The sequence below is a fragment of the Pelodiscus sinensis genome, chromosome 5, assembly GCF_049634645.1.
Source record: "Pelodiscus sinensis isolate JC-2024 chromosome 5, ASM4963464v1, whole genome shotgun sequence".
NCBI lineage: Eukaryota > Metazoa > Chordata > Testudines > Trionychidae > Pelodiscus > Pelodiscus sinensis.
This window is the reverse complement of record NC_134715.1, coordinates 5,021,242-5,035,429: the sequence shown is the minus strand read 5'-3', so window position 1 is coordinate 5,035,429 and position 14,188 is coordinate 5,021,242. Positions and strand designations below refer to the sequence as shown.

The window sequence follows — 14,188 nt, the reverse complement described above, 5'->3', positions numbered from 1 at the left end:
TAGCTGATCCTGGGCTCTGTGAGGCGCTGCCGCTTTGAAATGCCGAGCGGAGCCTGGGATCAGCCAGTGGTACTTCCCACTGGCCCTGGGCTGCACGCGGAGTTCCAATTTTGAAATGCACAAGAGCCTCAGTTGGGGCTCTTGTACATTTCAAAAGAGGAATGCGGAAGTGTCTATTGACTAGTCGAGTAGACAATGGAAATTCCATCGACTAGAAAATTAATTGTTATTTAACATCCTTAATCACAATTAGGAAATGAAGGTCGACTCCTTGTAAGTGGAGTTCTTTGCCAGAGACTCTGCATGCTCACTCCTGCGATGAAGCCAGGATTGTGCAATCTTCTATTTCTATTTCTACATGTTAGTGCACATCCCACCATCAACCCCGGCATTGGTGAGCATTCTGTGGGTGTGGCTATAAAAGGCGGGCTTGGGGCTACTGCAACCTCAGTTCCTTCTGTCTACTAAAGCAGAATACCAAGTAACACTGAAGTTAAGACGCTGCAGCAGTGGGGAATGTGATTACACAGATTACACCTCAAAGAACTCTGATTAGGAGTACCCAAGCTTCATTACTTCTTTGCATATCCTATGCATATTCCCACACTTGGGAAAGTCTGACAAGACAGTATAAGGAAGGAGGGAGCTTAACGAATGAGTGACGCACGACTCTGTCCAACTGTGCTTCAGATCTGAATGCCAGTTCCAATGCATAATGTCTTATAAAAGTGTGAACTGGACTCCATGGAGCAGCCCTGCATAGTTCAATAAAAGGAGTATGTTTGGAGACTGCTACAGATGTACCTCCTGCTCTAGTACAATGCGTTCTAAGAGGACCAGAAGGAGCAAGGGAAACTCTTTGATAAAATCCCTCAATACAAAGTCTAACCTATCTGGATAGGGACTGGACTGAAATATCCAGAACCTTAGAAGTACTAGCAAATGACACAAATAACTTAGACAAAAACATAAAATTCTTCATTCTATCCATGTAATATAAACTAAGAGCACCCTTAAGCAATGTAACCTAGACTCCCTTTCACTCGAATGAGGTTTAGAGAAAAAACACAGGTAAATTTATACTGATACAGAACTCCAAGACTACCTTTGGAAGGAATGGAGGATGTGGTCTAAGACAGTGGTTCTCAACCGTGGGCCAATATGGCTCCCCAGGGGCCACGCCCTACCTCTAGGGAGCCACATGGAAAAAACGGAACATTAGGTAAATGACGCACCTTTTTTTCCCAACTAACAGCGGCTCTGAGGGGGGCCACAGAAGTAAACAAGGCTCAGAAGGGGGCCATGAGCAAAAAAAGGTTGAGAAACACTGGTCTAAGATCACTTTCTTTATGAAAAGTAGTATGGAGAGGGCAGGCAGTCTGCCATCAATGTATATAATTCAATAATTCTTCTATTGGAACAAATTGCTATAACAAACAGCTATCTTTATAGAAAGATGAAACTAAGAACAATCCCACAGAGACTCAAACAGCAAAGATAAGTTGTGTTAATACTAACTCCAATTCCATAGTGGAACTGGGTCATGAACCAAAGGATATGGATTCAATAAACTTTTTTTTTAAGTTTTTCTCCAGTCTGTAAGAGAAGGTGGCTTTACCCTTCACTTGACTATGGACTGCTGCTGTTGCTGCTAGGTAGACTTTAATAGAGATGATTGAACCCATTGTTTTTAAGCATAACAAGTATTCCAAAACCAGTGGTATAAGGGCTGAATCTGGATCACCTTTCCTGTCTGCTGCCCAAATAATTAATCTTCTCCACTTACACTTTTTCACTTTTTACTGTCCTGATGCCATCTGCCCACCGCTTGTATGCACACAGAGAGATGCCTATCTGGTGAGCAGACCTCTAGATCCTCTCTCTTGGGTAGAAGAACTATACTTGGTCTGATGTTCAGGGACCGTTCTCTGCTGCAAGGGCAGATTTGCCCTTCAATGCACAAAAGGTAATTCCAAGTCACAGTTCCCAAAAGCATGCATATGCAGTTTTTGGTGCAACCTCCATCTCCCAAGCACCTATCTTAGCAGATGTGAGTAACATGGCTGAGATCAGGGTGCAGCCAGCGTCACAGCAATCAGAAAGTTGCACTGATATTTAGGCTTTCAATTTTGTACTGTGGGCTCTTTTCAGGCCATTCAAATCTTACATGGTGATACAATGCGAATGGTTTGATTCTGTTTTTGTATCCAGAACAGGGCCACGGTATTCACCAGCCCAGGAGAAATGTCTACATGAAGCCCTATGTACCGTGTTTAAGCCATACTGCTATCTTCCATTTGTGTCTGATGGGATCCAGAGAGAAGTCCAGTGGAAGGTGGAAATGGCACAATTATAGCAAAAAACAGTTCCCAGTGCTGCCTGGCCAGCCAGTATGGATGGGGCCTTCTGTTCCAGATAACGCAAGGATTTGGTATTCCAAAAGCAGGGGCTCATTGGCAGTGTAGGGAGGAGTTGAGAGACAACAGCAACTGATCCAGTCTGGCCCCAAGTCTCATGTTTTAACAAGTGTGCAACCCCCCGATACATTACATTCTATTTTAGACACCCAGCCACTGGGAAATAACTCACCAAAGACTGGTTCTTTTCTTGGAACAGCTTGTATGTTATGAGCTCTGACTGCGGAAGGGGGTGGCCCCCACCTCTCTTCTGCAGGGCTTCTGGCTGCTTTTCCCTAGATCCGCAAGTAGGGAATGTGTCAGTCTGTAAAGTGACAAGCAAGAGTTAGCATGAATAAAACCCAGCAACAGCCACCTGCAAAATCGTCCTGTCAGGTCATCTGCTCTACAGTGGGAAATGGAAGAGCTAGACTTTGAGCAAACTAGACTGTGCTCCACACATAAAGAGAAGAACAAGCCCAAGGCGAGTGCTTATAATTCAACGCACACGCACAAACAGACAGATGCTGAAGCAAACTCTCATCTTGCTTAACTTAGTCGAGTGCTAAGTTTGCGATATGCTGTGTGATTATGCAGGCGCTCACGCTTGGGTGGGAGAGAGGTCTCTCCATGAGCCCTGGACCTACTGCTCTGGGGAGAGATGCCTCTCCCCACTAGTTCCCGACTTGCCATGGCCTAGGGAGAGACGCCTCTTCCCCAACCCCAATGCAGCCTAGCACCAGACCTGCCATGGCTGGGAGAGGGACATGTAACCTGCAGCTGCTGCCATGGCATTTCTCCCCCCACCAGCCCAGGTGCAGGGAGTCTTCTCTCCCTGTCTTGGCCCCCAGGCAGCCTCCATACCAAGCCCTCCCTGGAACCCACACTCCCAACCAGAGCCCTCAGCCCCCCTACAATGCATCCCTCTGCCCCAGTTCTGAGCTTCCCCTCCCCATACTCCAAACCTCTTGACCACATCCCCACCACATTCTATTATGTACACAACAGTGAGGTGATGTGTTACACATTAATTCCCTACCGATGTGCGCAATAAACTTCATTCCGCACACAGGTGGGAAAAATTAGAGCAGGGGTAGCCAACCCATTCCGTGCAAGCCAATATATCAGTGGATCCAGCATGAAGAGCCAGGGCAAAGTTGTCTTTAATGGCCGCACTGGACAGCTCCTCTGCCCTGGAGAGAACAGGGAGCCAGGAGGAGAAGGCCGTTTTCAGGGGCACAGGGTTGGCTTTATGAGCTACGGGGGGAGGGAGGGAAGGAAGAGCCACATGCGGCTCGTGAGCTGTGGGTTGGCTATGGCTGAATTAGAGGAAACGTTGCCTAAGGGGGTCACAAAATAACTGGTGTCTGGACTGGCACACACTGGACTGGTTGGTGAGTCTGAATTAGTTTGCACTGTTAAGAGAGTTTGATGCTCATGTGTGCTGCAATACAGAGGTGCAGACTTGTCTTATTTTTAAATAAATAAGTATTATTATATATTCTAAATTAAGAATTTTTTAAAATGTCTTGACAAGACGCCTTCTCTCACCCTCACTACACACACACACACACACACACACACACACACACACACACACACGGTTCTGCCTCCATGGAAGTAGCCAACAGAGCGTGCATCCCAGCAACCTAATCTGTGAAGCAGAGAGAAAACTCTCTGCAACAGTGAGAAACAGTTATTTCTACCCCAGCAAAGACAATTCAGCAGACACTCTTCCTGCCTGGATGTATCTGCTAGTTGGATTCTACAGACGCTAGGATGGAGGAGAAGAATCTTTTCACCTTCAGGGTAGCATAAGGGTGCCAAAACTCAGTATGTGATTTGTGTCACCGGTGGCACGGAATCTCCTCTGTGCTTTGTCTGTTGCCACAGTGATCAGTGAAGAAAGTACACGGGGCCAGGGTGCCACCATATGGAGCTGTTCCCTGGCGCTTTTCATCAATAAATCCCAAAGCATTTCACCAAGGATGTCAGTATCATGATCTCCATTTTACAAATCACAAAACTGAGCCACAGAGCAGTGAAACAACTAGCCCAAAGTCACAGCAGATCAGCAACAGAGCTGGGGACAGAGCTCTCAAATCTAAGTCCAGTGCTCTGTCTCCGAGACCACAAAGAGGGTATCACAATGTTCCATGAAACAGTGTGTCCATTGGCCAAAGCATCCTTCAGCAGAGTAAGGGCCACCAGTCTCCCAGGATGGGCCCATAAAATAGGAAGTGAAGTGAGCCCTACCCTCAAGCCAGAACAGGCAATACTCTGACCCCGACAAAAGCAAAATCCACATGCCCAAATCTCCAAATGGAAGATCAAACCTGGATCAGCTTTATGTGCTGAGCCAGAAACATCTGAAACAGTTCTATGGTTGTCATGGCAGCCATGAGATAATGGACCCATCCAGACTATTATTTTTGTAAGGACATTCATGACCCTGAGGACAATCAGCTCAGTGCCAGAAGCACCAACCAGACAGAATTCAATCAGCTCAGCAAGGGACCCTGCGGGCAGAAAGATGGCACGTACAGATACATATTAGACTGGCTCTCAGACTCAAGATGGACATTGTCAGGAGTTCAGTTATGGGGTAGGAAGTTTAGGGGGAAGGGTGTGTGTTGGGCAGTTGATGGAAAGCTTCCTGCATTTAAGATCAGATGCAAAGTGCACAGTCCTAGACTTCCTCAGTCCTGCCTAGGAGCATGGTGAACCGAGCACGGTAAGTACCTAACAAAAGAGAAATGACGTAGCAATTGTCCTGAAGGAGACAGGACCTGAGTAGTCATTCAGCAAGTTCCAGGCCATGTTTCTTCCATCATTAAATCACAGCAAGAGAACCTTACCAGCTTGTGACCTTGCCTTAAATAGCCTGCACTACACATTAGCAATCCACTTCTGGGGTATCACACTATGGGTCTAGCTTCCCTGCAGTTAACTGCATGGTGATTATTCATTTGTAACCTCTCAGCCTCATCCTGTCCATCTGCACCTTCTCCACTGAGTTTACTGCTGTTTTCAACCCACGTTGGATGGCTTTTGGAAAAAAAAGTTTATAAGAAGATCCTTTCCACTTTATTCAAAAGAATACAATTGTCAAAATAATTTAACTTCTCTAGTCTGCTTTTAAAATTTTTCTTTAGAATACCTGATGAGGGTTTCAGTAGGTCAATACTCAACCACTGTATGTTCTTTTTATAGAAGTAAAGATGGGAATTTATTTTAAAACCTAATTTTAAGCTGTACCAAAGGATTGTAATTGTGCATTGTATTTACTGACAATTTAATGGCAGCTGCCTACATTCGCCTACTGTGAATTTAACTGGCTCCCATCAAACATCTAAGAATTATACCCTCAACTGTACAGCTTTTCCTCTAGCGTTCTCTACATCAGAATATTCAGATAACTGTAAACAGAAATATTCATTTCTTTCAGTTACAGATTTTCCAAACACTATTGTTTAGGGCCACATTCTGCAGTCTGCCTTTACTGGGAGTTTTGCCTAAGTGCAGGCTTTGATCCACATTTAGCACCACAAATGAATACATTGTTTAAAAATGATGGCTGACCAAGTCCATTTTGCTTGTTCGCAAATATGGGCCATTGAAATTCAAGAGCTGGAATGCTGATTTTATTTAAGACTAAGCCATTTTGAAAAAAAAAAAGCACTGATGACAAAAAGAGCTCAGTTTGCAATTTACCATGAATCCTAAAACTAGGCTGAATATTTACTAGCTATTTTAAGAAAAACTGGATGCCTGCCACACACTAGTGAGTTTATATATGGGTTCTAAAAGAATAGAAAGCAAACTTGGGGAACTGGTGAATAATCAGGCCTCTTCTAGGTGTTACAAGATGTACCCAATTATCCCATACTCAGAAGATTTCATTCCCAGAACTGTCTGGCTGGGAACTACAGCCAAACAACCTTGGTGTATCAAGCATGGACTAATTTCCAACCTCTCCTGTGCTGCCATCTGGCCTCTCTTCCTGAAGAAATAACAGTGAGGTTCCTTTCTTTGTTACCAGCAACCCACGAGCATGCTGCTGTCTCCATTAGCAGGTTCCATTGGAACAAAATAAACAAACTTGGACTCTTGTCACCAACAGGGCTGGTGTACTCACAGCAAGTATTACTCCACAGCTGTCAGGAGGAGGAGGATTAGGCCAAGTGTTTCCTCACCTTCTAGTAGCCCTTTTGCCAGACAGAGAGATCAAGCCAAGCACCAAATTGCTGAAGTCTACATGGGATTTAGATGAGGAATGAGGCTCTTACCACCACTGTGTTTTCCTTGTTCTCCAGGCTGTTAGTAGGTTCCACACGTATTTACACAGTACCTAGCACATATCTAGTATCATCATATACTGTGTAATCTGGAACGTCTGGAACTAGATAACAATGATTTCCACTGCATATGTGAAAAAATGAACAGCTACAAACATAGGTGTGGGAACTAGTGGTGCTGCCACATGCCCTGGCTTGAAGTAGTTTCTGTCACATATAGTTTGTTCAATGGCTCTCACCACCCCCACTTTACAAATTATTCCAGCAGCCTCGGCTACAGAGAAGCTTGTAATCATATGACATGACACGTCTAGGGAGAGGAAGACCAATCTTCCCCCACATCCCAGTCGCCAGCCTGGTCAGTTATCGAAGAAGTGTTGAAGACAGCCTTTTGAGTAACCTACAGGATACTTAGCTATGACGTACATGAGAATCTCAGGAGCAACCATCAGGAGGGCATCTAATTTGCCACATACAGACTGGGCAAGAGAAAGCAAGAATCCTTAGCAAGAAGTGGGAGAGAGAGAAGATGGGAAACAGTGGAACACAAAGGCTGTCTACACACTGGGCCACTTATTCCGGAAAAACAGTGATGATTTACTGTAAGAAATCAGCTGCTTTTCTGGAAAAACTATGCTGCTCCTGCTCGGGCAAAAGTCCTTTTTCCGGAAAACTGTTCCGGAAAAGGACCAGTGTAGACAGCACAGTAGTCTTTTCCGCAAAAAAGCCCCGATCGCGAAAATGACGATCGGGGCTTTTTTTCGGAAAAGCGCGTCTACATTGGCCACGGATGCTTTTCCGGAAAAAGGGCTTTTCCGGAAAAGCATCCTGCCAATGTAGACGCTCTTTTTCCGGAAATACTTATAACGGAAAACTGTTCCGTTTTAAGCATTTCCGGAAAAAGGTACCAGTGTAGACACAGCCAAAGAGAAAAACAAGGGCTAGAAGAAATGAGAAGAGAGGATCTGAGAGTGTATTTTGAAAACTTCTTAAGAAGCCTGCTTAGAAGCACACCTCCTCTGCTCTGCTTGGAATCCTTCACATTGCTAACCAGAAGAGCTGCAGGCCACTGCCCAGGGCCAGCATTTACTGGGTCTGCTGCAGAGGAAGCAGAACCAGCCCTGAGGAGGCATGAGAGGCAGGTTTTGCTCAGAACCACCATCTTGAGGTGATTCAGGAGGATTCTTCACAGGCTACAACAAGAGTCCTGTCCTGTAACTGGAGGAAGGATGGGGACCATGCCAGAAAGCCTGAAAAATGGGACTGGTAAATCACAAGGGTTCCAGCAGGGAAGCTGAAGGCCCTGCTAAGGAAAAAATTTTACCTTCAGATTATTTTCTTGGCAAAACTCCTTGATATCATGCAGGAGAGGAACCAACATGGCAGATTTTGCATCAGATACGCCATCAATTCTCTTCACATTTTCAACAGTCGTCGGCCTATTTTGGGTGGAACAAGAAAACAATGGAGAGTTACAGTGTAGTGCTGAGTTATATGTAGTACAGAACAGGAATGGCAATCCCTGTTCTACGCAGATTACATGGACAGGGATGACTCTGCCATCATGACACTGAGAAATAACATGACTAAAACGCAGACAAAGGTCTTATAATAAGGACTGTGGAAAAAGTGAGTGGCTTTTTGCTAGTGCTTCATGTTTTCTGGCATGCAGATTATTTTGCAACTATATCTAATGTATTTTTTATGTTTTATCATGACATACTGGCTATAAAAGTTGGGCTTCAGCCAGTCACTTGCAGAGGTCAGAAAGGGATTTCCTTTACAATGTATTCCTGTTTCTTTGTGTTTTTCTCTTCTTTGAAGCTTTTGTCACCAGTGTGTGGTGAGCACACACGCCTAACGAGGAATGGCAATGAGTAAGCACTTAAAGAGTCGTCATTTTTTGTTACTAACTTGGCTTACAGGTATGAGGGGAAGACGCCAGAGCCCCTCTGAACTGAAGACTTTACCTTATTTTTGCCATGTCCACCAGTATTTTATTTGTTGCCAACACAGCTGGAGGAATATCTTTCTCACTGGCTAGCTTCTGCCTGGCTGCCAGCAGCTTGCCATACAGAACAGTCTGTAAAGAGCAAAGCCAATGTATGAACACATGTAAGACATTACTTTAAAAAAACACTTTAGGTCGAGAACTTAGAGGTGGTTAAAGTATGGAATGAAAACTTCTACAAGAGAAAGCAAACTACAGTACAAATCCAAACCTGATAAGCAGCCATAATCTAAACCATATCCACACTATAAACTCAACATGCTTAAGCGCTCATCAAGGACTTCAGTTCAAGGCACCTTTCTAATGTTAGATGTGAAAGCTGAGAAATCCAGTTACCAACAGTTTCTCTGGTGATCTTTTGGAGGAACAAGGAATGGTCTCTAGAACTGTGTTAGATGTACACACGAACAATTCAAATACATGTCTTACACAATCAGACACCATTTCAATTTAATCTACTTACGTGCAGTTCCTTCTCTCTGGATGAAACAGCAGGTTCTGGGGACTTCAGTGGCACAGGAAGAAGTTTGATTGGTGACTGCTCCATGTCACTATTAAATTTAAAAAAAAATCAAATATCATATTCATGTTCCAAATGATCAATTTACTTTACAGCAGCTAGGCTCATTTGAGATAAGAAGCTTTGAAAGCACTAATGTAGATGAGCCAGACAGACATGTGGTCTCAGCAGGTTTGCATTAAAACACATCTCCAAAGATACACCAGAATCCATAGTGACAGTTATCCTGGTATAAAACAAGAGCGCGTCCACACTGCCATATGCTTTTGCTCAAGAGACGTGCTTTTGCGCACGTGCATCCATGACAGTGTGGATGCTTTCTTGCTCAAGAAAGCTCTGATGGTCATTTTAGCCATAGGGGTTTCTTGCGCAAAAAATTCACGTTGCCTGTCTACACTGCTTTCTTGTGAAAGAGCTCTTGAGCAAGAGGGTTTATTCCTCGTGGGGAGAGGAATAATTCTTCTGGAAGAAGCCCTGTTTTTCTACGCTGTACTGTAAATTTACTTGCGCAAGAACACGCGTGCAGTGTAGACACCCGGCAAGTTTTTGCGCAAGAACAACTGTTCTTGCGCAAAAAGCCTGCAGTGTAGACGCAGCCCAGCAGTATAATTATACCAGTATGGCTACTCTACTAAATCTCTCCATTTAGACAAACCTTAATTCTATACTTTTCCCAGAGAACAAGCTCTTTCTCCCTCTGATGTGAAGAGTGGACTCTGACTTCACTTAACTTCTAACTTCTCCAGGTTAAGGCCTCGTCTACACTTATATGAAGATCAATGCTCTGGAGATTGATCTTCCGAGGTTCGATTTAGGGGATTTGGAAAGGACCCACTAAATTGAATGCTGAGGGTGACCCTGTTGACTCCAGTACTCTATGGGGTCGCAAGGAGTAAAGGAGGTCAATGTGAAAGTTTCTCCCATTAATCTCCTGAAGTGGGGCCGTCCCAGGAATTCGGTTTAAGGTACGTGGACTCCAGCGACAAATTTCTCATAGGTGGAAGAACAAAAAAGAGACAGAATCACCAGGCATGTGAAAGAAACTGGCTGTGGTACCTCCCTATCTGGGACTGCTCCAACCCTGACCCTCTGACACCCTAGCACCTTTTAGGGAGAGAAGGGGGGGAACTTCAGCTCCTCCCCCTATTCATACAGGAATATTGCTGGCTGTTCCCCTTCATCAGGGAGTAAGGGGAAGTGCACAGTTGGCTGTATTCCTCACTCTGGCTGGTGAGCACAGGGGGCAGACAAACCTAGACCCACTCCCCACAGATGTGCCCACTGGACTTGCAGCAACCATGGTGAGACACTTCTCACCTGGCTCCAAGCTGCTGGGGTGACAGGGAGGGGACTCTCCATTCTTACCGGGGAAGCCTGCATACTGAACCCTCATCCCTAGTCACACCCCAGAGCAATGATTTCAATGAAGAAAAACAAAAATTAATTGAGCTAAGGATCTTAACAATGCCAGGTAAATCTTCTAGTATGATATAAATGTTCAATTACTGGTTCAGCTCAGGTAATCAGCAATAAATGCATTTTACTGTCACTTTTTGAAATTAATGTGAAATGTATAAGCTACTTCCAAGCATGATCTAATGTATATTTTGTGGCATTTTAGCATGTCATGTGAGGCAAAATTAAAACCGTGTACCTAATTTACCTATCAAAATTATTTGCTCTCTTACAGCAGTTTTAGAACTAAGGTTTCAGGCAGAGAGGTTATACCTGGCTTCTTAAAAGATATATGAAGTCTGGCTCCTGCACAGCATTTTTCTTCATATAAATGATTTTAAACATTGAAAACAAAGGTCATGTTTACACCACAAATAGAATTACTTTCTTTCTTCTCTGACAGTTGCTTTACAGATACCACTTTTGCAACACAGGAAAGAAGTAATAAAGAGATGAGTAGAAAAAATTTAGTACATTGTACCTTTTATTTGAAACATTTCTCCTTGAAGAAATGTTACCTGCTCCTTGATAAGAAAACATTTCATGAAAATATGTCTGTTAAAAAAAAAAAGTCAGAAAATCACAGCAGGTAACCACAACACAAATATTAGCAGTAAAATATTAATTTACATGTTTATACCAATTTGTTTAAAGATATTCAGTGCAGAAAGAGATTGATATTTTAAAAAACACATTGCAGTCTGTTGCATGATAGAAAAATATTTCCCTCTTAATACCTGGCTTCCCTCTAGTATATTATTACAAATATACACGATACATAAGTAAACAGCAGGTGTGTTACAGTATATTGATTCTCATTAGAAAACAAATTCACAATTTCTAACCTTAGTCACCGTACAAGAGGAAATAGTAATAAAACAACAATTTACAGAAACAATGGATGCTTTCATATAAACAGGTCACTATGGTAAAATATGTTCATGTTGTAAAAAACTAAGAAAAGCTACAAAACTTGGAATAAAGGGTTCCATCTCTAGCTCTTGCACCAATGTAAGCACTGACATTTCACCCCATTTTTTGAAACTCCTTAGAAACTGTAGGGCTTTCTTTCCATTTAGTTTACATTTAATTTAATCCCAGATAAATAATTTCACCCAGAGTTATGGCTGAGACCACACAATATACAATGTTACTGCTGTTTCTCATTGCCTCGTTACATGTAATTTGCAAACATTTGGATTATGAAATCCCGAAGAAGGGATTGTGATTTTCCAATGTCTTTTGTGAGGCACGTAATGCATATTTGGGTGTTAATACTACACTTTACTTTCACGCGTTAATGTGTTCACAGTTTATTCCAGTGTATTCAATTATTTTGTTCACCAGACAACTCACAACTGTCGTACAAATGATTTGTAAATTCTAGACTGTGTTGCTTTATGGTGCACCTTAAGTTTTCAGACATGTGAACAAAACTTTGTAGTTAAACTTGCTGATCTGCAGTAAGTTTGTTGCATTCCTCACTTGCTCATCACTAAAAAAAATACTGAAGTGTACGATGAGTACTATTTTTCTGTAATACAGACCTGTTTTGCTGGTGTCAGCTTTGTCAACATCGTATTTGGAGAATGTGATCCTGCATCCAATGTTGTCTGTCTCTTGCTGTAAGAAAATGAATTCAAATGTAATAACATATAGAAAAATAATCACTCTTACTTAAAGGCTGATATTTCAAAATAAACCTTGGGAGAGGATGGTTTAGAACTCTAAGAGCAAAGAAAGGTTACATACCATATGCAGTAACTAGAGTTCTTTACAATGTGTGGTCCACCATAGATTTTTTGCTAGCTACATCAATTGGCCCCTTTCCTCTTCATGCTTCAAATTGATGGCATAGGGGTGGCCTGCGCTGAATATCTCTCTATTTACCTTTCTACTGCAAATAAACCTAGCAGAAGGCTCCACAGTAGAAGGGATGTGGAAGGTTAGTGGAATAGATAGGGATAAATTTTGAGTGTGGTCTTCCATCCCCATGGAAGAATGTGTAAGGGCTGGGTCAGCCCTAAGGGCCACAAATGCATCTACTCTTCTAGCTGAGGAGATGGCAACCAGAAAAGCAACCTTCATCAGCAGGTGGACTAAGGAACATGAAAGCTAAGGGTGCCTCCTTAGATGACACAAAGTACCACTTTTCTGTTGTATGTGGAGCAGGAGCACAAGTGGTCAAATATCTTGGCTGGTTCTAAGGGCTTGTCTACATATACATTATGTCAGTATAATTTATGTCTCTCAGGGCAGCGAATAACCCACCCTCCTCCTCCAAGCGACGTAAGTTACACCCACCTGGGCACCAGTGTCAGTGGGAGAGGTTCTACTACCAACACAGCTACCACCTCTCAAGGAGATAATTTTATCAGGCCCACAGGAGCCTTCTCCTGTCAGCATAGAGCATCTTAACCAGACATGCTACAACAGTGTAGCTCTATTGGCAGAGCAGTGCTGCTACAGCATTTCTACTGTAGATCAGTGTCATTTGACTGGAGAATTCCAGTCTAGTTGTTTATGCGGGGTGTCCTACACTACCTTTAGAAGGGTCTGGAGCATGTGCATGACACTCCTCAGAAGATTCTGAAATTGCCTGGAGCCATAAGGGGGTGTCAGTAAAGCCACTACAACCCTTCTGTGGTCATGAAGATGACCATCTTATTGGAGCTGCCGGTTCCACATGATACGGTTCCTCCTCTTCCTCCATTAGTTCTTGAGGTTCAGGATATCCTCTGCATGATGAGGGCTGTCTAGACTGAGTGTGATTGTATAGACTTTGGATGTCACGTATATGGATCCCACAGCCCCAGTAAGACCTGTGTGAGAGGTAATATGGAAACTGGGATGGTCCCAATGAGGAGGGAACCACTAATTCTGAGAGGTATAGTCCTTCTTGTGCAAGCAAGACTGTGCCCAAGAGACCATCCCCCAAAAGAACCAACCATACAAACAAAAACTTAGTGTGGGAATCTCCTCCTATGCACAGGCAGTCTTCAATAGTGGGATTCACATATTTGTTCTCCCGAGATACAAGTGACAAATGCATAATATATATGGCTGTAGTTACCTTTGGGTATGAGGTTTCCTTAGATATAGTTCTTCACTGAGTTGTAGCAGAAGGGTCCGACAGCGCTCACTCCTAGCTTTACAGAGCCAGTCTCTACCCTGTGAGATACAGAGCAATCCACTCAACTTTACATTGCCAAAAGAAACCTTGGAGAAGAAAGTCTGGAGAAGAGTGAAGCTTAGGGGGCAGGCACAAGATTACCTTCTTAGTAAGCTCACACACAGTTGCAAATTTGCTTCGACAAGAAACTTCTTTAAGAAACCCCTCGGTGATGAGCTGTCGGGCCAAAGCCTTCCACCAATTCTCTGGCCAATCCTTTCCACTGCCAAAGAGGGCATGATTTCGGTATCTGTCTGGGAGACGCTGAGAATTCTGAAATCATTCAAACATTTTGGTCAGATTCCTGAGTTCCTAAAAAAGTACTCAACCATAACT

The 14,188-nt window shown here is 43.4% G+C and overlaps 1 protein-coding gene across 11 annotated transcripts in view; it reads right to left on the bottom strand.

The window, feature by feature from the left end:
- WRN (WRN RecQ like helicase) overlaps positions 1 to 14,188 on the bottom strand; it is an 86,668-nt gene that overhangs the window by 11,154 nt on the left and 61,326 nt on the right. For all 11 annotated transcript variants that reach the window (XM_075929328.1, XM_075929322.1, XM_075929329.1 and 8 more), the window contains 8 exons: positions 13,955 to 14,125; positions 13,754 to 13,851; positions 12,228 to 12,303; positions 11,162 to 11,235; positions 9,169 to 9,256; positions 8,665 to 8,777; positions 8,019 to 8,133; positions 2,590 to 2,721 (listed from right to left, as the gene is read on the bottom strand). In XM_075929328.1, coding sequence (XP_075785443.1) covers positions 2,590 to 2,721; positions 8,019 to 8,133; positions 8,665 to 8,777; positions 9,169 to 9,256; positions 11,162 to 11,235; positions 12,228 to 12,303; positions 13,754 to 13,851; positions 13,955 to 14,125 — 867 coding nt within the window. The remainder of the gene's footprint in view (positions 1 to 2,589; positions 2,722 to 8,018; positions 8,134 to 8,664; positions 8,778 to 9,168; positions 9,257 to 11,161; positions 11,236 to 12,227; positions 12,304 to 13,753; positions 13,852 to 13,954; positions 14,126 to 14,188) is intronic.